Source organism: Salminus brasiliensis, chromosome 19 (genome assembly GCF_030463535.1).
Source record: "Salminus brasiliensis chromosome 19, fSalBra1.hap2, whole genome shotgun sequence".
NCBI lineage: Eukaryota > Metazoa > Chordata > Actinopteri > Characiformes > Bryconidae > Salminus > Salminus brasiliensis.
In genome coordinates, this window is record NC_132896.1 from 4,950,363 (window position 1) to 4,972,997 (window position 22,635).

The 22,635-nt window shown below is 42.1% G+C and overlaps 1 protein-coding gene across 11 annotated transcripts in view; it reads left to right on the forward strand.

Moving 5' to 3' along the window:
• The window catches only part of ppfibp2b (PPFIA binding protein 2b), a 76,951-nt gene that overhangs the window by 44,607 nt on the left and 9,709 nt on the right, over nucleotides 1-22,635 (forward strand). For 7 of the 11 annotated variants that reach the window (XM_072663339.1, XM_072663329.1, XM_072663330.1 and 4 more), the window contains 14 exons: nucleotides 5,098-5,209; nucleotides 7,348-7,380; nucleotides 8,638-8,699; nucleotides 9,015-9,090; nucleotides 10,182-10,294; nucleotides 11,236-11,306; nucleotides 12,649-12,723; nucleotides 13,179-13,239; nucleotides 14,057-14,092; nucleotides 14,491-14,632; nucleotides 17,885-18,020; nucleotides 18,739-18,855; nucleotides 19,815-19,965; nucleotides 22,245-22,356. In XM_072663339.1, the coding sequence (XP_072519440.1) occupies nucleotides 5,098-5,209; nucleotides 7,348-7,380; nucleotides 8,638-8,699; nucleotides 9,015-9,090; nucleotides 10,182-10,294; nucleotides 11,236-11,306; nucleotides 12,649-12,723; nucleotides 13,179-13,239; nucleotides 14,057-14,092; nucleotides 14,491-14,632; nucleotides 17,885-18,020; nucleotides 18,739-18,855; nucleotides 19,815-19,965; nucleotides 22,245-22,356 (1,297 nt within the window). The remainder of the gene's footprint in view (nucleotides 1-5,097; nucleotides 5,210-7,347; nucleotides 7,381-8,637; nucleotides 8,700-9,014; nucleotides 9,091-10,181; nucleotides 10,295-11,235; nucleotides 11,307-12,648; nucleotides 12,724-13,178; nucleotides 13,240-14,056; nucleotides 14,093-14,490; nucleotides 14,633-17,884; nucleotides 18,021-18,738; nucleotides 18,856-19,814; nucleotides 19,966-22,244; nucleotides 22,357-22,635) is intronic. The other 4 variants (XM_072663331.1, XM_072663333.1, XM_072663337.1 and 1 more) reach the window with 2 other exon arrangements.

The following is a 22,635-nucleotide window of genomic DNA, read 5'->3' on the forward strand; positions in this document are numbered from 1 at the left end:
AATCCGCTGCCTTCTGTCAGCTTACTCCTCCTCCTTCTGCTTCTCAAGCTCACTCGTTCTCTTCTCTCTCGCTCGCTCACTCGCTCTCTCTCTCTCTCTCGCTCTGCTTTTTTTTTCTGGAATTTTCAGTATCTTACTCTCATTCCCTCGAGCTTTCCATCGTCCTCTTTCTCACTATTTCTTTATTTATCACCCTCTCCCTCTCTCTCTCTCTCTCTATTTCTCTCTCTCTCTCTCTTTCTCTCTCTCTCTCTTTCCCTTTATCCCTTTCTCTCTCGTTTTCCCCTCCTTGGTCTCTCTCTCTCTCTTTTCCTTGTCCTTGGGTTCTCCATCACTTCATTTTTTTCTCTCCCCTTATCTCTCTCTCTCCCCTGGGGGTAGACTCTATCTCTTCTTTTCTCTCTCTCTCTCTCTTTTCCCCCCTTTTGTCCCTACTTCTCTCTTTCCCCACCTCACTCTCACCTCCCTACCCTTCCATTTCTCTCCTGCTGTCCTTTTTTCTCTCCCTCGCCCATTGCTCTTTCTCTCTCTCTCATTTCTCTCTCCTTATCTTTCCTACTCTCTTTTCTCTATCCCTCACTCTCTTTTTTTTTTTACTCTCTACCCCTTGGTCTCTCTCTCTCTCTCTCTCTCTCTCTCTCTCTCTCTCTCTCTCTCTCTCTCTCTGTTTCTCTCTACCCCCCTGCTCTTATTTCATTCTGTCCTTATCTCTCTCTCGCTCTCTCTCTTTCTCTTTCTCTCTCTCACACACACTTTCTATCGCCCTCTTTCTTTTTCTCTCCCTCTCTCACTCTCTGTCTTGGTCTCTTTCTCTCCCTCCAGCTCTCTATCTCTTACTCTCTCCATGTGTGTTACCAGTCGCTCATGACCAAGCTGTCCAGCCTGAAGCTCATGGTTGAGCACACTCAGGTTGAGAAGCAGCGCTGTGAGGAGCGCTGGCGGACCGCTCAGGTGCTTACTCCTCTTCCTCAGCCTCTAACCGTCCCCACCGAGGAGCATAAGATGAAGGACCGGACTGGGGGGAAGTTGCACCACACAGTTTGGGGTTTATTGATGCTAGAAATCCCAGCTGACCAACAATGTCCATAGACGTTGATATCTGGTTGAATTTAAGTGGGGTCATCAGGTCACTAAAACTCAAGGTCAGAACATCTTCTAAACGTCTCATTCTGACGTCATAACGATGTAGAATATCAGCTTTTAAATGTGAGATATGCTGACCAAAACATAACGTCTAGTTAACATCGTAATCTTAACGTCCACTCACCTTCCAACATTCCAACAGTAGATTGATGTTTTGTTGGTGAAAAACCCAACCAAAATCCAAACTTCTATTAAACGTTGGACTTTGGGGTAAATCCAATATTGCCTTATATGTCCAGCCAAAATGTAACATCTGTCCAGTGTTGGAGCTTGATGTCAACCCAATGTCAGTTTTTAAATAATATCTGACTTCTATTTCAAACTGAAGTTCACAGAGCAGGACCTTAACCCAGATGAGACTTTTTTCAACTGATATCCAACTTATTGTCAGCTAAAAAAAAAAGTCTGTCCAATGTTGGAGCAGGGATGTTTTTTTTTTACTGATATCTGACATTTACTTTCAACCTAAATTCAAAGTTTGTCCGATGTTACAGCTTGATGCCAACCCAACATTGTTTTTTTTGTTTTTTTTATCAATATCTGGCTTTTATTTTAAACTAAAATTCAATGTTTGTCCAAATGTTACAGCTTGACGTCAATCAAACATTGGTTTTTGATCGATATCTCTATATATTTCAACTAAAATTCAACATCTGTCCAATGTTGGAGCTGGACCTCAACCCAGATATAGCTTTTTCTAACCGATATCCAACTTATAGTCAATCAAAAATTCAAAGTCTGTCCAGCGTTGGAGCTTGACATTAACCCAGAGATGTTTTTTTTACTTATATCTGACATTTGTTTGCAACTAAAATGTAACATTTGTCCGATGTTACAGCTTGATGTCAACCCAACATTGATTTTTGATCAATATCTGGCTTTTATTTTCAACCTAAATTCAACGTTTGTCCAACGTTGGAACTTAAAGACTAATCAGCATTGGTTTTTGATGTCCACCCAATTTTTAATTTTCAACTAAAATGTATCTTCTGTCCAGAGTTAGAGTCTAATATCTTTCTGACATCAAGTTGATATCCTGTGCCTGCTGAGATTCTTCCGTCAGTGGTCATGGCTGAAACAGACAAAAACCTACAATGTAGAAAGAGTGTCCACAAACTTTTAACCAAGTAGTGTATCTGAGGCCGTAGTTTTAGGTGGTTGCAACCTTGAGGCCGTCCTCTCCTTCTGTTCTTATGCTCTTCCCTCAGCTCCTCCTGCTCCTCCTCCTGTTCTTGTTTGTGTTGTATCTCCATGTCGTGTTCATCCTCTGCCTTTTCTTTACTTCTATAAGGTTACGTTCAGTTTAGGGCTTTTTGGGGACAGTGGTCTAGTTTGCTTGATATCTAGTGGTAGTAATGTGTGTGTGTGTGTGTGTGTGTGTGTGTGTGTGTGTGTGTGTGTGTGGTCCAGTGTTAAGCATTCCTTATGTTGAGAACCACACAACCATGTTCATGTATGATGATGGTCAGTTTCTTGAAATAGATGCACCACTGCTCAGTGTGTGTGTGTGTGTGTGTGTGTATAGGGAGAGGTAGAGAAGGGCAAAGCAGCATTCTTTGATGTTGATTAGCAGGGACAGTGCACGATTAGCCGGTGCTGTTGGCTGGGCAGAAGCTAATGATGGGCGGCTGTTTGTGCTCCAGTGGCTCTCTCTTATTTAAAGCCAGCACTGTGGCGGCATCCGCATACACCCCTGCATCCAGCAGTGGGTTTCTCTTTCATGTTCATCACTGGAGAAAGAAAGTGAGTGTGTGTGTGTGTGTGTGTGTGTGTGTGTGTGTGTGTGTGTGTGTATGTGTGTTTACTTTTGGCCTCAGGGGACTCAGTGTTAAAGGCTTCAACCTGGGGTTCAAGCACAGTGACAGAGCTTGTTCCAGCAGAGCAGTTGTGTGTGTGATTATGTGTGTGTGTGTGTGTGTGTGTGTGTGTGTGTGTGTGTGTGAGGGGACTTCTCTTAAAATATTGCATAGTGGATCGGGCCAGAGAAGAAGACTTGAACGTTTCACAGCAATAGGCTCTCGCTCCTCCCCTTTCAGACCCCATTGCTCCCCAGCAGCTCAACAAAGAGTCACAGCATAGTTAAAGTAGGGCCTGGCTGATGTATCAGTAGGCTGATAATATTGACCCAATGTTGATGAGCCGTGGTCATTTCTGTGTATGCATAAGTGATGACCTGTTTGGCCAGAGCTTCACTTTTGACCATAAGACAAAACCTGACACAATTATGCAGTCCAATGCAGTCTGGGTCACTCTGGGTAACACCACACCCAGTACTATTTAGGACTTTGGCTTTCTGCTGATTATTTGAGTTGAGGAAAAGAACTTACAGTCCTATCAGTCAGTAAAGCATTGCTTAACTAAAACTTATAATGTTCATATAGAATTATATTAACTATTGATTACTGAAGGGTTTAGCATCCTAAAATCAGTATTGGGTTAACCCACAAAACCCATACTAAAGCTGAGGTCTGAGTGTTTCCCACATATTATATCAAGATTGTACCAAGACACCTCAATCTGAGGTAAATTCCTAGCTAACATGCCCATGTAGGGCCTGTATGGGTAGCCCAACTGGGAACCAGAAAGTTATGTCAATGGGTTCCATGTTGGTCCAACATGTGGATGCCCACCAAGGTCCCACCAAGGTCCCACCAGGGTCAGTGATGGGACCGGGGAGGGTTTAACACCCCAGCCAACATGCTCTTATGGGGCTCAAATGGGTGGATCACAGGCAATGTGGGTTCTCTGTGGGCATGGGCTCTGAGTGGGTTTATACAAGTGTTCTTACTGGGACTCAATCATAACAACCCACTTAATCTGACATGGGTGTCATCTAGACCCTATGTGCAGTGTACAACCCAGATGGGGGTCATGTTTAACCCCACCGTGTCCCAGGTTGGTATCCATATGTTGGGCCAACATGGAACCTGAGGACAAACCTATCTGCTACCCAGTTGGGCTACCCATACAGGCCCAACTTGGACATGCTAGCTAGGATAGGGTCCACCTGGCTCATTTGCTTCTCATTGGGCCTAAAAGGGACCCTTGTGAGATTAGAGCAGGTTATAATGGTTGGCTCCAACTGGGTCCCAGTAACAGCACAAGTACAAACCCATTCAGAGCAATGCCCAACGGGAACCCACCCAGCCCACGTTCCACTACTGTGAGCCCCACATGAGCATGTTGGCTGGGTTTGAGGTGCTTTCTTTCTCATTTGTGTTTAAAGCCATTATTTGTTAGCGATGTTAGCATCATAGCTGCAGTGCCAAACTAAAGAAACTTCAGGTTGATTGACTACATTTGGTGTCATTGGGAGTACTGTGTAAATTACATACCAAGCAAGCATTCCCATTCCAGCTTCTCAGCGGTGGAGGAGCTCAGTCTCATTCAGAGCAGATCCAAGCTCTTGTTCGTGCTGTAGGACAGTTACTGCTTGGTCAGCTCTTCTACATTTGTCCTTTTCTTCTTGAAGTCTTTGTTCACAGTTTGATTAGCCTGGTTAGTTGTGTCTTTGTCAGCGAAAGCTTGGACCCAAATCAGCTCTGCTCTACCGTGACGTCATCTCCCCACCTCCCTTTTTGGGAATGATAGCAGCGCAATGAGAGCACTTTCTGGTCTGCGGTGAGCAGTGAAGGACAGCACCGTGCTACAGGAAACTGATCCAAGAACAGCACGCATGGATGCCCTCTCATCATTTGAACATGTGACTAACCAGTGTGGAGCCGTTTTGTCCAGCGTCAGTGTCCTGTGTTCCTCTTAGACATGTCAGATCTGTCCTGATGTGTTAGATCCCGATGTAGTCACCAATGCCACATGAAGGCATTGATGTATGCCCAAGTGTCGTTCTCCTCCGTACCTCCTCCCCTCTGACCCCAGTGGACTGTTGCTGTTTGAGATGTTCTGAGATTCTGGCCTTGGACGGTTTGTGTGCTAATCATCTTAAATGTCTTTCAGGCTGAAATCTCTGAGCTTCAGCAGCTTCTGGCCTCAAAAGATGCTGAAATTGAGAGTCTTCAGAGCCAACTCCTGTCCAGAGGAAACATCAGTAATGACAGCATGGATAGAGGTAACTTCACTCCAGGACTAAACACTGCTGTAAAATATGTAAATTCAGCCCAGCTTAAAATGATAAAGTAACTGATTACAGAGTAGTTTTGTGATGTATAGTCTGTGGCTCCGGCCCCTTAGTTTGTTTACTGTTTATTCCCATCTACATCCACCTATTATATGATGTCCCCAGACGCTGAGCCCTTGCTGGGATTTGTGATCTCCTCTTATGATCTCCTCACGCTTAATGATCAGCAGTTAGACCATAAGGCCGGTCTAGAGCTGTTAAAAAAATGACACAACACCACAGCTCTAAAGTGGTGCAACTGTCTAACTGCCTGCTTTTCGAGAGTCTCAGGAGATCATGATTTTAAATCCCTTCAACATCAATGACAGCCCTCCATAGTCAGGAGTTTGAGAGTAGTCCTAGTAGAGTCCTAACCTGCATATGGGATAATCTGTAAACAGGTGGAGAGGGAGGAGCCACAGACTAAACATCTTATACAGTATTTAATCAGCTGTTTCAGCTGCAGCTCATTTACTAAAGAGTTTGAGGCTCAACCCAGTACTGTTGACCAAACTGAGATGCAGAAGTATAGAAATGTGAGTTAGGAGAACCTTTGACTAAACTAAGTTGAGTTAACTCAAAAAATGCTTATTTTTTTTACAGTGTATACTGACTGGCCGTTTTATTAGAAACACTATTGTACAGCTTGATCCTTTAAGTTTAACCATGTCATTCCACAAAATCGGTGCTATTCCCATGATGCAATTTAGAAATTTATGAAATCAACAACATAAAAGATATGTGTACCCTCCAAAAAACATATTTTCCCACCTCAGGCATAAATCCGGGCTATTGATGACAGGGTTGTGGGTTCGATACCCGGGCTCGGCAAGCTGCCACTGTTGGGCCCTTGAGCAAGGCCCTTTACCCTCTTTGCTCCCCGGGCACCTCAGTGATGGCTGTCCACTGCTCCGAGCATGTGTGCTCACTGTCCACTGTGTGTTTTTGATCACTAGTGTGTGTGTGTGTGTGCACACTACACGGATGGGTTGAAGGCGGAGGCCAAATTCCATATGTATCCAACACAAATAATGTGAATATGGGTGTCTTGTCTTGTTGTCTTATCTTGTCCTGTCTAAATCCTTATTAATATGATCCTTTTATTTAGACACGGGAGCCATATTTACAATAAAACGTGACAGGGTGGTAAATGTTGTTTTCAAATAGCCACAGTTCTTCATTAAAACTGTTTTGCGTGACGGGGTGGTTGGGTTGAACTTACGTTAACAAGCAACAAATGAACAATAGCTATGTTCCAAAGCCAAGGCCTGGCGGTTCCTCTGTAGGACTGTCCTATGAAAACTTCTTCTTATTGGTCACACAAAGGGAACAGTGATGTCACCAGACAGGTCCCGCTGCTTGCAGTTGTGGCGTTAAACTCCACAGAAATTAATTATAATTATATAAACGAACATTTTTAAAAGAACTCCGCCACTTCTCAATGTACTGTATTTTTTTTTCTTTTCTGTGGTAATCAAGGGCCGGGAAGGACACATCAGTTGCTCCCTCCAAATCACACTGAACATAAGGCTGCATTTCTGAGCCGCATACGAAGGGTCTTTCACTTTCGACCAGCCTTTTATGACGTAGCGGCCGAGAAATGCTGCCTACCTCGGCTGCAGCTTAGGCTTTTGGAACGAAGCTACTGTAAAAGAGCATCAGAACTTTACTCCAAAGACTCACATGACATCACTTCCTTTTTTTTGATGTCATTTAAAGCAACAGTTCTTTATTTATAGACAAAACAAGTTAGTGTAACAGAGTGGTAAGTCACACTGAGGGACGCACAGTTTATTTGAAATAAATATTATTATTATTATTATTATTATTTGACAAATATATTATCAAAAACAATTTGATTTCTGATCAAAATAACATTTACTGGTGATATATACAAGACTGATATGAAAAAAATTGAAAGTTGCAGGCGTAAATGGCACCAGTTTCAAAGAATCACTCCACCTTGTGCACCGTAGCTGCAGCACGGGTGGAAGGAGGTGTGGCAGGGCCGGTCATTAACCTGTGCCTTTCTCTTTTTGTGGCTTCTGTGGCGTCTCTTTCCCTCTGCTCTTTGTCGCCCCCTGTTGTAGAGGAGGTGTACAGGAGGAAGCTGAAAGACAAATGTAAGCAAACGTCTGACAAACGCTTCAGATGTGCATCTTGGTGTCCCGCTGCTGCGATGCTTAATTCACACTGGCACACTGTCAGACTTGTCACACCCATCTCATCAACAGCTGTGTGTATGCTGGCGCTTGTGTGTGTGTGTGTGTGTGTGGGAAGTCTGATTCATCCACATTGTCACTCCCTGCAGCACACACACACATCCACTCATTGCTTTCTCATAGCTGTGTGTGCTATTGTTCCACTCTGTAATCTACTAATGTACATTTGCGCTGGGCGCTGCTCACTACATGTTGGCTTATCACCAGTACAGCTCCTGGTGAACTGAGATGCATACTGACACCATGACACGTTAAACTGCTTTGTGAAAATTATGTCAAAAGAGAAGAATTAAACAGGGAGGCCTGGGGGGGTCGCTATTAATTAATTCGTAATTTAATTATGATTCATTTCATTTAAGTTCATTAGTAATCTAGTAATCCACCTATAAACCATTATTTTGGTGATTAATCCATTAATTATTCAGAATCCAGAATTTCCCTTAGGAAAGGTTTGGACACTAAAACACCCAAACGACCACATTGGGTACCACAGCAACCACTGGATACACTATGGCAACAACCTAAGATACCAGAGCAACTGCTTAGCAGCAGCCTAGCAACCACTAGGCAACCCCAAAGCTGCCTATTTTAAGACTTATTGGTTGTTTTTAGACTGTCAAAATAGATCAAACTCACAATATGGACAAAAATATTGGGACACTTACTTAGTTATGGTTTCTTCCTAAATCTATGGGATTCAAAATAACTTAACCTGCTTTTGATGGAAAGCAACAGTGTCTCTACTGTCCAGGGAAGAAGGGGCTAGACAAGCTGTGTGTGCGTGCATTTGCACATGAGTGTCAGCACTGGGTCGCAATGTACAGTAGCTGAATGCGTTTAAAGGGGTGTCCACAAACATCTAATTCTGACCCATGTAACCCCTGATACCTCACCGATCATGTGGCATATTCAATGGAGGTTTCGTATATGACTATGCCAGGCCGTGACAGACCTGTGAACAGGACAGTGTATTTATTGCATAACATTTATGTGCATAACATGCATGTGTAACATGCATTCATGATCTGACAGAAATGATGAACTGAACTTCTGGCATTTTAAACTTTGGAAATGTTCACCACACCAGTCTGGTCTGTCCTAGCCTATAGGAATGAAAGAGTGTAAACCCTGAGTTGTGTTTGTGTGTGTGTGTTCTAGATCTAGAACTGCAGAGGATGAAAATCGGGATGGAGTCACTGCTAGCAGCCAACGATGAAAAGGTACAAGCAAAGGAAAGCAGTATTGACTGTTGTTGTTGTTTTGTTTGTCAGTTGGTCATGAATAGTTATGGTGTGTATACAGGGGAAAAAATGGAAAGCTGTGGCATTATTTACTTTAGATGTTAGATAAATGGTCTGATTTGAACTAAGAAAATTCCATTTAAATCTGTGGTCTTTTGAGGCAATTAAATTAGCATTTAAAGGAAATTATGGTAGTCCTGTCCATTTGTATGTGGGGGGGGGGGGGGGGGGTTCTGCGCCTTTATACATAAGCCTTATAGTAAACCAGTGTGTTTCTGTTTCTGTTACTCACAGGATCGTCATATAGAGGAGCTCACAGCTCTGTTGGCCCAGTACAAAAAGTCCAAAGACATGATGGTCCTCTCTCAGGGTAACACTCAAATCACTCAGCCCACATTTAAGGCTACTATCCATTTGCAGTAGACACCCACTGTCTTTCTCTGAGTAAAATACACACTCTTCTCTCAGTCTGAGTAAAAAACACACTCTTCTCTCAGTCTGCGTAAAAACACACTCTTCTGAGTGAAATATACACTCTTCTCTCAGTCTGAGTAAAAACACACTCTTCTCTCAGTCTGAGTGAAATATACACTCTTCTCTCAGTCTGAGTAAAAACACACACTCTTCTCTCAGTCTGTGTAAAAACACAGTCTTCTCTCAGTCTGAGTGTAACACACACTCTTCTCTCAGTCTGTGTAAAAACACACTCTTTTCTCAGTCTGAGTAAAAACACACTCTTCTCTCAGTCTGTGTAAAAACACTCTCTTCTCTCAGTCTGAGTGAAATATACACTCTTCTCTCAGTCTGAGTAAAAACACACACTCTTCTCTCAGTCTGAGTAAAAACACACACTTCTCTCAGTCTGTGTAAAAACACAGTCTTCTCTCAGTCTGAGTGTAACACACACTCTTCTCTCAGTCTGTGTAAAAACACACTCTTTTCTCAGTCTGAGTAAAAACACTCTCTTCTCTCAGTCTGTGTAAAAACACTCTCTTCTCTCAGTCTGAGTGTAACACACACTCTTCTCTCAGTCTGAGTAAATACACACTCTTCTCTCAGTCTGAGTGAAATACACACTCCTCTCTCAGTCTGAGTAAAAACACACTCTTCTCTCAGTCTGTGAAATATACACTCTTCTCTCAGTCTGAGTGAAATACACACTCTTCTCGCTGTCTTTGAAAGTAGTGCACTTAAAGCCACTTACCTATGATCTCTCTGAGTGTAAGTTACTGTCATCTCTCTATACTCTACTATACACAGTCATGTGGATATCTATGAACGTGGCTAAAAACAGTAAAAACTGCAGTGGGGAAGCCTACATTTTGACTGTACTGTTGTCTTTATTATATACTATGACCCATAAACTATTAGGGATTTGTATTGGCAAGAGCCTGGTGATATTATATGTATCACACAATAGGGGTTATGAAATAATAAATCTCTCTGTCTCTGTTTTTACAGTGTGTGGTGATCGTTTGTTGTGTGCCAGTAGTGAAGAGGACCTTTGTGGGTCCCTGAGACTGCGATCGCTGACACATAAAGCCCATTCTGACATCGTCCGGTCTGACCTGCAGGTCTGTGTCCACCCTTTCTCTCCTTCTGCTCAGACCTGATAACTGGTTTCCACAAAGGCCTTCACACTGTTACCTGTGAACCAGTGTGTTGTGACTGTAATCACTTCTATCCAGTGACATCACTGAATAGAGGGTATGCACGTGGCATCACAAATGGTGGGAGTCCCTGTAGCCACGCCCACTGAATGGACACAAAAAGATACACTGAGTGGTAGCGTTGGCGTTCATTGTGAATGCTGCTAAAACACAAAAACAGGAACGAGCTGTTGTGCGTTTGACTCTATAAACAGATTCGGCAGGAATTCAGAGCTCTCCTTTTACAGACTGATGAAAGCTAATGGATTACTGCAATTCACAGAAACAACTGGAATCCAGGCACCAAAATGTGTGGGAGCTCATGGTGTGGTGAAGTCACACTCTGAAAATAGGTGGGAAGAAAACTAAGCCCACTGTAGTTGCGGATTTAGCGACATGCCAAGTTCAAGTAAGAGAAAGATAGCAAACCTGGATGAGCCAGTCATTCAAGCCAGTGGAAAACACTCCTAAGATCATTTACTTGAATCTGTATTAGATATGAGGTTTTATCCTCTAAACAGGTGTGATTTGAGCCTCAGTTAGCTGGATGTTCCTGGCTACACAAAGATACCCATGGACCATTGGTCCTCTGATCATTTGGATGGATCGCTGTCAAATCCAGCTGACTTTAACATGAGCAGATAGTCGCTTGTTTCAGTCCCGGTTTGGCTGTTTTCCCTAATAAACACTTTTTTGCCACTCAGTCCGCCTAAAGGGGGCGTGTTCCAGCAGGAAGGTGATGCATACCCTCTATAGACACAAAATGAAGAAGAATTAGGTTTTCAGGCTTAATTGTGCAGAGTTTTAGATTTCAAGAAGTTCTACAGTAGATTGTTTTTTACATGTTTGTTTTTGGTTCTCCACAGATGTCGACACCTCGAGGATCCTCTCCACTTATACTGCCTCCAGGATGCCTGCAAAAAGACCTGGAGTCCAAGTAAGCATAAAGCACACATGCTGTTGTACAGTGTTAGGACCCATTTTTGTAAATTTACCTCTCTAGACCATGTTAATGGATCTGATAGCAAGCAGGCAAGGTATGATTGAAGTGTAGATTTATTTTAGGGAATTACATCCATTTCCATTAGGAAACGTTTTTAGTAATTGGACAGTTGCATGTTCCCTCATTAATAAAAAATGGTCTGATTCTGAAGCATACCACATTATCTGTTAAACATGATGAAGGCACTGTTATAGCATTAGCATGTATGGCTGGCCATACCATAACATATATACTATACATACATTTACATACATAGTCATTACAAACTGTCAGGGAACTTTTCAGGCATATAAATATTCTATGAATAAATTAATTTCATTTTCATGTTTTACGTTTTAACACACATTATTACATATGGAATTGTATTTTAACACACATTATTACATATGGAATTGTATTTTAACACACATTATTACATATGGAATTGTATGGGGAACAGGAACAGACAGATGGTGGCCTTGTTACTTTAAAACAATAGAGATTCTATCACCTGCTTACCAGACACCCAGTGAGCTTTTACAGCCAACAACCACAATATGCTATTATGACCATCTACGTAATAGTGGGAATAACCACCTTTGGCTTGTTTGACACTTACAAGACGTTATGGCATGGGCTGTATTAGGTTTGCGTCCTTTGCCCATAACGATTGCATCTGGGACGTCCCGGGCCAATTTCATCCTAAACCAGGGGCGATCATAATATTCTGACATGACTGTGTCAATAGACAAAGGGTGGTAGCATTTCTTGTGCCCCATGACCCACTAATACCAGAGAGGAACGATGACTCCAGCGGGTGGTACTGAGTAGTTGACACACCACTGTGGAGCAGCTTACCTCTATAATGCCATCCATGCCACCAAGCCTCATTAGTGTCTTCCAAGGCAAAGAGAGGTTGTTCCCACTATTCGGGAGGTGGTCATAATATTCTGAAATGACTGTGTTTATACGTATATTTTGTTAAAACCATGTTTTCTAGCTCTTTTAGATTAGCTCTGTTTTTCTCTGGTTGTCTAACAAAGTATGAAAACACTTATACATACATACACTTATACACACACACACACACACACACACACACACACAGAGAAGCAGCTGTGACCAGGCCTGTCTCAAGAGACGAGGGCTGAAGCATGCCTGAAAACACACACATTCCCCTGCACCTCCTTCACTGCTCTGTGTCCTGACCATTGACCCCGAGTTTACCCAGAAATTCATGCCTACTTTCTTTCTTTTGTTCTTCCTTCTTGCTTCCTTTATCTTCTCTGTATCCCAGCTGTCGCAGTATGGGGATCTCCATGGAGAATTCTATGGTGTGCCCCAGTGACACAAGCTTTCACAATGGACAATGGCAAGTATAAGGGTTATTTTTATGTGTGTAAGCCATGTAGAAGTTTCCAGTAAATGCTAATGGACCTATTTACTGGGTTTCTGACTGTGTATGACTCACTGTTCTCCATAAACACGGACTAAAGGTTCAGGCATCGAGATGCTGCAACACGTTATAAACAGTTTTCAGCTGTTTATAATGACAGTGAGTCTTACAGTGTCCGAAACCACATAAGCCAGTCTATTAGATACTGCTGAACAACTCAGCATGGTTTGAGGCCAGTGTGTGATTAATTTGGCATGCTCAGACACATCCAAATGTTGCTCAGTAGCGTAGTATCTGATTACAGTTATAGCTGTAAACCCAGTAGAGCTTAGGGCTATAACTGTGATCAGGTGGGCTCTTCTGCTGTTGCTCTATTAAAGGCTGATCTTTCTTGTTCCTGAATGCTGGTTTTGATCCTTGTCTCCCTGCAGGTCAACTCCGAGGATGCTCTCTACCAGTCTAGAGGAGCTACAGAGTGGATCCAAACAGAGGGTTTGTAATAAACAACCTTTCTTCTCTTACTGTTATGGTTCAGGATCTGTAGGCTTGGTTTATCAGAGCTTTAATGCAGAGCAAATCCTGTAACTGACTTTAGTCCTAAAGAGCCTAACTGACATATCTGATCTGCTGTCTTTTTGTGCTTATAATATTATTGGAACATTAAAGCAGCATTATGCGAGAATTGGTATTGGTCATTACTGTTTTTCTCCTGAGCTCCCCCTACAGTTGGGGAGTGTAATTCACTTTTACTCCGCTGCACTTATTCTCAGCTGTACACATGCATTTGTTGACCAGCTGAGAGATCCAGAAGCAGCTTGTGGACTGAGGTGGAAGATTAATTTCACAGTATTTTACACAAATATGACCCGGGATACGCAGCGTTACGCAGTTCTGACGAGTCCCATTGCATGTTCCAAAGTGCAATAGCAGCATTTCGGCCCAGAGTAGGACAATGACAGAGAGGCCATTCTCCATGTTACAGTCAGTGGAGCATCAGCATGGTTCTGAAGCTGCTATTTTAGGTTAAATTTTAAGGTAAATTGCAACAGACTGTTGCTTTAAATTTGGACAACTCGTTTATCTCTCCCTCAACTCAGCTTAACTGTGCTTAACTCAGCTGTAACTTTAATAACATGTTTCACTGCAATCTCATAACATAATTATCTCACAACCTCATAATTATTAACCACACTGTTTAGAAGTAGCTATGCTTTACACAGTAAAATAACAGTAACATGTGTGTGTGTGTGTGTGTGTGTGTGTGTGTGTGCATGCTTTTTTCCTTGTCTGTGTCATTTCCTTACCCAAGCATGTAATGAGGCAACCAGTAGAGCCTGTTCTAGAGGTACTGCCATCAACAAATATTAACCCTTAATCTCTAACACACACACATACACACACATATTTCTTCCTGCTATTTGGAGGGGTGAATATCATACTCACACTTCATTAAATACAACGTGAGCTCACTGCTAGTACTAATGCATACTAATAGCATTGCTACTACCTCTCCTCATTCTCAAAAATTAACTATTTAATGTGTACTGTAATTAATAGCTAAAAAAAACAGTTAATTACCTTTAATCAAGACTTAAAGTTTGACTTCGGTAATGTGAACTAAATGAACTGAATTAATAGGGACTAAAATAACTGGACACAGATGTTCAAGTACTATACTTGTTGCATAAAATATAAATTTCTTTAAAATGATGATAAATTTTGTGTTATGCTCTCGTTTAACAGACTCGGCACGCTTCGGACGGCAGTAAGTACCGAACTCTGCCTGGGAAGTTTTACCGTCCGGAGCAGAATGGAGATAGGGACCAGTACTCCTCTCCCCTCCAGCTGTCACCTGACGAGAGTGAGGACAGCTCAGTCAACCTGAGTAAGTCCTCATTTAAACACACAGTGACGTTACTGGTTTTCTGCTGTTTGGTTGCAGCAAAAATGTGGACTGAGAGACTGAATACCTCTGAACTAACACACGCAGCTTTGCTAAAAACACCTCACAGCATTCCAGTAATCCCAAAAAAGTAGTACTTAATTCCTGTCAAACCTGGATTAGTTTAAGCAAGTATAAATGAAGTAGTGACTGACAAATTATTAGTGATTTTAGTCCAGTATGAATCTACAGCCTGTAGTTTTTACAGTATCACAGTTATAATTATGTGTGACTTTAATCCAGTATAAATCCCCATTGTGGACTCACACTGCAGATCCATAGCTTTAATACTTTTCAGAGTGCGGATTTTAATCCGGTAAGAATCTGCAGGCTGCGTTCGCAAGTTGAAAACTGACAGTAATGATTAGGGAATAATTTTAGTCCAGTATGAATATGCAGTCGGCATTCTGTGCAATCTGGAGTGATTACAATCCGGTATGAATCTGAAGCAATAGTTATCTTTACAGTCTGACAGTAATAACTGTTGAGTGATTCAGTATGAATCCACAGTGTGTGCAATTTGTATACTGACCGTAATAATTCATACTGAAATTCATACTGAATTTAGTTCATTCAATTCATACTGAAATTCATACGAGTCTGACAGTAATAATTATGGAGTGATTTAGTTCAGTATGAATCTGCAGTGTGTAGTTTTTATACTCTGACAGTAATTATTGTAACATGATATTAGTCCAGTATGAATCTGCATTGTGTGGATTTTATACTCTGACAGTAATAATTGTAACGTGATTTTAGTCCAGAATGAATCTGCAGTGTGAAGATTTTACAATCTGGCAGTAAAAATATGTAGTGATTTTAATCCAGTATGTATCTGCATTGTGTAGTTTTTATCCTCTGACAGTAATAATTATGGAGTGATTTTAGTCCAGTATGAATCTGCAGTGTGTAGTTTTCATACTCTGACAGTAATAATTGTAAAGTGATTTTAGCCCAGTATGAATCAACATTATGCAGTTTTTTACAGTCTGACAATAACAACTGTGTTGAAATTTGAATCCAGTATGAATCTGCCTAACAATTGTGGAGTAAATGCTGTAATTGGCTGAACCTGGAGCTCCCTAGGTTATAGTAGTCCTGTTCCAATCCATGTTGAGTCTTATGCTTGTGGAGCCTAATACAAAGCCTAATAGACTCCGAGGCGTGTGGTGTGCTCTTGTTGTGACGGAGTGTGTCCTGTGGTGTAACGATCATGAACCACCATGATGGGCCATGACCTTTCAGTACAGACTATCTGTGGAAATTTAAGGAAATTACACACACACACTTTATCACTTACCAGTCAGATTATGTTACACAAGCACTTCTGGTAAATCCAAGCCAATAGAGCTCCTTTAACTGAATGACCTGCTGCATGTGTAACATCACAACCTTTCATTACAGTCTTTTCAGGCCTTCAGGAAGACTGTACATGAGCACAGCCTTGCTTAGAACTTGCCTGTTGCTTTTACCATCACTCCCCTTTCTAAAGCTGCTGATGTTCTGCATGAGCTACTCTTGCTTTTCTCTCTCTTTCTCGCTCTCTAATCCCTCTCTCTCCGTGGCCATCTCTCCTCTCCTCTCCTCTCCTCTCCTGGCTGCTGTGTGTTTGCTGGGTGTGAAGACCGTTGCAGGAGTGCCAGCGCTCCAGCGTTAGGTATCGTAACTCTCGCTCTAACACTCGCGGTGGCTCTAAGGCGCTCTGGTTTTGTCATGGTGGATTAAGGCGCTCCTCTGGCTCTGGAGGGGTGGAGGTGGGGTGGGGGTGAAGAAACAGAACTTGTAGGAAAACGTAGGCAGAGCAGATTAGGACCGGCTCACTTAGGCTTAGGCTTACACTGCTGATGTGTGAGGGACCAGAGACAAGAGTGTTCTGCTTATAAAGAGGGTCCTTTCTGAAAACTCCCCATGAGATATTCACTTAACAAGCAATTTATTAGGAACACCTGTACACCTACTTATTAATGCAGTTATCAAATCAGCCAGTCATATTTTCAGCACAGCTTATTTTCTGTAGACCCAACAGGCCCCAAAAGGATGTGAGTGCTGTGGAGCACCATATATCTTATAACTCCACCTCCTTCCAAAGAAGAGAACCTGCGTCTGTGATTAAAGGGCCCTAATGTAAAACATCCACCCAAACATACACACGTCTCACGCTCTTACCATTGTCTGGAAGGGAACACCAGCACCAGAACATCCTTACCCAGATAAATGGCTCAGTTATGAAGCTCTGCACCGGGTGCTTGTGAGGCTGTTAGCTAGTTAGATTAGCTCATTGGCAAAGGTCTTACCTGACGCCCTCACGAGCGCTTCACTGGACTTTCATAACTGAGCCATTTCTCTGAATATGCTGGTTTCCATATGGACGTATGGACGTTTTGGAGAATGTGCAAAGTGTGGGGCCTTCAACCATAGCCACTGGTCCTCTTCTTCTTTAGACATGTTGCCCCACAGCACTTAAGTTTTTTTGGTGTTGTGTTGGAAAGCTAGTTAGCGTCAAAAACCCTTTTGGAACGTTGGGTTAGCATAGCTAGCCACTTTATGACCAGTGTCCACAGCAGTAGCCTGCTTCAGACTGTGCTTACTTTGAATATGATATGACCATAATCCATCTCATATGAAATGACTGGACGTTTCACTAACACACAGTAGGCGTGGCGTAATGGTAGCAATACGGTTGTTTTTTGTATAATGTAAAATTATTAATATATTAATACTTTAATAATATATTATTTGAATTTTTTAGTGGCCCTTTGAATGTTCGTTTTCCCCCACTGCTAATTTACTGGGGTAAAATTCAATTTGTCCAATTTGTTTCAGCAGTTTTTAAATAATCTGCAGTATAGTAAAGAGATGAGAGCGATACATAAATAATTATTAAGCCTGTATATTATATTGAGTACTAATAATAACTTGTTATTGTGAAAAATTATGGTTTATTGTATTGTAATTATAATTATAATTATTGCAGCATTTTCCACTGTGTAAGTGTAGAATAGTTGTAATGGACGTTTCACATATGGCACGCCTACATTTACATTTTGGTTTTAGGATCAAAAGGACACAGGTAATTTACTGGGGTAAAATGTTAATATATGAAAATCATGAGCACTGTTCATCAGAACTGATTCATCTCAGTCAGTAAAACCTGCGTAACTCTCTGTTTAATGCATTTGCTTCCTGTTTTCTCAGGAAAGACAGAGAGGGCTGAAGAGTCTACACTGTCAGACCTGTCGCCCATGTCCTCAGGCGTGGACTCTGGCCATCAGTCGCCCGTTTCTCCGGAAAACAAGAAGAACCAGAAAGGCATTCGGAAGCTGTGGGGAAAGTAAGGGCCTCCAGTGCTCCAGGTCTAATCTCTGCTGTGTGCTGCAGACCAGTGTCGCAGACCCTTCTCCCAGAATTTGCCTCTGATGCTCATTTGCTGTCTTGGTGCATTCAGATTGTTGTGACTTTGTGTCATAGCTAATTTGCATATATTTAGGCTCTGTGATCAGATTTATGTATATGATTGTAAATTTAAGCAGATAAATCACAGCCTTGATATCTGTACTAACATGAGTGTGTATATAGTATGCAGGATGGTACCAAGAATAAAAATACACTACATGTCTAAATGTTTGTGGACGCTCCTTCTAATGAATGCATTTAGCTCATTTAGGTTGCACCCATTGCTGACACAGATGCACACACAGCTTGTCTAGTCCCTGTAGAGAAGGAATAGGACTCTTTGGAGCAGATAAACATGAAGCTATTGGAACCATGACTTATGGCAAGCAACTAAAGCAGGATCAACTCTTTATTAATATCGTTGATTTCAGAATAAGCAATGGATAAGTAGGTGTCCCAGAACTTTTGTCCAATTTGTTTGAGCAGTTTTTAAATAATCTGCAGTATAGTAAAGAGATGAGAGCGATACATAAATGATTATTAAGCCTGTACATTATATTGAGTGCTAATAATAATTTGTTATTGTGAAAAATTATTGTTCATTGTATTATAATTATAGTTTTTGCATTTTCACATATGGCACATTTTTGTTTCAGAATAAAAAGGACGCAGTCAGGCAGTCTTCCTGCAGACAGTGCTGATTTCAAGAGGGGAGGCTTCAGAGCCACCACAGGTCCTCGGCTAGCCTGCATGGGCACTGCAGACTCTGCACGGTACAACTGCTACTCCTGCTACCCTTGTGTTGTCTTAAAGGTCAAGAATGTCCCACCACCCTGTTTAACAGCAGAGAAAAACACTTAAGCTTCAAATTACACAACTTTTCCTAGAGTGACCTCAACAGTAGAGAATGTAAAACATCAGCTTTGTTCCTACATCCATGAAAGCTTGGCTAGAGGGGTATAAAGCCCCCCAGCATTGAGCTGTGGAGCAGTGGAAGAACTGTGTTCTCTGGAATGATGGATGGTGCTCCATCCAATATTTTTGGGATGAGTTGAGGAGTTGTGGATGAGGTGGGGTGGTGATCATCATTCAACATCCTGACCTTGTTTCTCCTCCAAAATCTAGTAGAAGCCTTCTCCCCAGGACAGTAGAGATAGTTACTCCAACAAAAGCAGAATAAACCTTTATTTAATACCCTTGAGTTTCTTAAAGAAACAATGAATGAGCAGGTGTCACAATACTTTTGTCAATGTAGTGTGTGTCTTTAGGGCTTATATAGAGTACTTTGCAAAAGGTCATAGGCACCTTTTAAAACCATGCATTGGGATCACAAATGTGTCTGTGTGTCATACGAATAATAAATAATAAATATTATTTATTTATTTATCCGAAATTTACGTTTATTGCTCTTTGGGTGTACCTGGGACCTTAAGATCTCAATTTCGTTTCCCCCCTATGTACCACATGTGAATGACAGTAAAGTCCTTGAATCTTTGAATCCTTGAATCCTATTGACCTGTGTTCTCTCTAGGTGTCTTGTATTCATTTACTGTGAATGGGCGGGGCTAAATTACTGATGAATGCTGAATGGGCAGCCACATGTTAATATTTTTATGGTTGTATGGTTAGATATCATATTCCTATTAAATTCATAACATGTGTTTTTACAGCAAAAGTACAGCTTACCTCTGACCAAAGACTAAAAGCCCTGTGTTTCTGTTTCACTCCTCAGGGATACGAACACTCCCTTCTCCAAGTGGTCGTGTGATCAGGTGTGTGCGTGGCTGGAGGATTATGGGTTGGGACAGTACACCCCATTGGCCAAACAGTGGGTCAGCAGTGGACAGACTCTGCTCTCTGCCTCCCCGCATGACTTAGAAAAGGTACAGGATACACTCAGAGAACCGCTTGTGGATATTCACACCTTCACACTCACTTCACAGCATCTCAGCCTACACTCGTTTATATTTGACGATTAGGAAGGGTGTTTTTGTTTGATAATGAGAGAAAAATGTATTAAAGCAGAAAAACAGAGGATTTAAAAGGTTTGAGTGGCCTCTGAGTGGTCCAGTGGACTGGCTAGACAAGGTGCTGCCACTACGATCCAAGGATTGTTGCTTGCCATCAGCATTCGGAGTCAGAGAGAGCACAACTGGCCTTGCTCTCTCAGTTGTGGGTTGATGGCACTTCCTCCCCACATCATTCCTAGTGTGATGATGGTCAGCTCAGGCAGGCATCTGTTAGCTGTTGTATAGGAGCTGGGGAGCTTGGTTGGCTACCAAGTGGTGCTGCATCAGCGGCAGTTCAAAAAGAGGATGTGGCTGTCGGAAGAGTCAAATTAGGAATCACATGAGTCAAATTGGGAATCACATGAGTCAAATTGGGAATCACATGAGTCAAATTGGGAGTCATTGCGAGTAGGTTTGGGGTGAAATGCTTCATTCTAAATAAAGTCAGAAGTCAGAACCGTTCACAATGGTGGTGAATGGAAGCAGACGCCTTTATTACACCATATGGACAAAAGTATTGGGACACCTTTTACTCATTGAATTCAGGTGTTTCATTCAGTTCCTTTTGCCAGTGGTGTGTTAAATTAAGCCCCTAGTCTGCCTTCCCACACACTAGTGAAAGACTGGGAGGTTCTGAAGAGCTCACTGAACTCCAGCGTGGTTCTGTATGCAATAGGAGACACCGCTGCACCAACAACAACAAGTCAGCTGGTGAAATTTAGACCTTCCCTCCTAGATCTTCCTCCATCAGATGTGAGTGGTATTATCATTGAACAGTGGAAGAGTTTAGGAGGAACAGCTCACAGAGAGCAGCTCAGCCACCACGTAAAGTTACAGAGTGGGGTCAGGGCAGAGTGCTGAGCTCAGAGCAGAGTGCAGAAAAGCCTCCAACTGACTCAGTAACTGCAGAACTCCAGACCTGCTGCTGTTAGAGCTTAGAGCAAAGGGAGACCAGATCCATATTAATGCCTATAGGTTTAGAATGGGAGGTCATAAAAGCTCCTGCAAGTGTAAATTGTAGATGTCCCAATACTTTTGTTTGTATACTATCAGTACACGCAGTCAATATGTTAAGCATGTTTTTGAAAGGGTTCTAATTTTCAGATTTTTACTCATTAGTAGTAGTGGTTTCTCCAGCTCTACTCATTACACACACATTACCAGTTCTTGCAGCATCTGGTGGTCATTCTCAGATGGTGCTGTTATGCCTCTCCGTCCATTTTGTGATACTGTCGCTCAAATTGTGCCACAGTGCTGCCCCTCGTCACACACCTGACCATCAGGAAACTGTCCTGCACTTCAGTCTGTCACTCCAGCTTCACCCTCAGTTCCACCTGTCAGTGCTGCTGCCCCTGAACTAATCTTCTCTACCGGCCCGCGTCAGAACCCTGGACGAATTCATAGAACAATCTGTAACAGAACCTGTCATTCCTGGTCCTGTTAAGGGGGTGCAGGTTTTCCCTTGTAGATGCTCATATTTTCTTAATAGTCAGTAATACCATTAGGTTCAAATGACTCTACAGCATGCAGTGTGGTAATATCAACATAAACTATACGGACAAAAATATTGGGACACCTGCTCATTAATTTCTTCTTCTGAAATCAAGGCTATTAAGAGTTCATCCTGCTTTTGTTGGCTTTCTACTAGATTTTGGAGAAGAATTGCAGTGAGGATTGATTGTATTCAGCAACAAGAGCGTTAGTAAGGTCAGGATGTTGGATGATCACCACCTCATCATCCCCAACTCCTCAAATCATCCTCAAAAGTATTGGATGAAGCAGCATCCATCATTCCAAAGAACACAGTTCTTCCACTGCTCCACAGCTCAATGCTGGGGGGCTTTATACCCCATGTCCTATTCTATTGGTTAGCAGTTGGTGGTGGCCTTTACACAGGGTGTCCACAAACATATAGAATGTTGGCCATAGTGTGTGTGAAGACTAGTGTTTTTAATATAGTAATAACTAAATGTGCGAAATTACTGTATGGTGGAGAGATGCTCCACATTACAGCTGTAAAAGCTCCAGCAGCGCAAATGAACACATTAAATTCTCTTTAAAAAAGACAGTGACTGTAACACTAGATCTGCTTAGTTGGAGCCAGAATGTGGTCGCCTCATTAAATCAGAGTTGTGTTATTTGTGTTTCTTCAGGAGCTGGGGATGAAACACCCGCTGCACAGGAAGAAGCTGCAACTGGCCCTGCACTCCTTCAGCACCAAACTGGGGGAGAAATCCGCAGAACTGGACTACGTCTGGGTCACACGTGAGTCAAGAAAAGTATACAGTCCTACATAAATGCAAAAGGGGCGGAGTTGGGGGTTATAAGCTGCACTAAATTTGTGTGATCACCATATATGTCAATACTGTAGTACTGTATGTACTGCTGTTTATTATGTATGTTTAGTGACAAAGGTATTGGGACACACACAGTATTGGGACCAATACTTTTGTCATTTTGTCATCTGTATAATGACAAAAGTATTGGGACACCTACACATTGCTCTTACAGGAGCTTTTGGCATCCCATTCTAAACCCATAGGC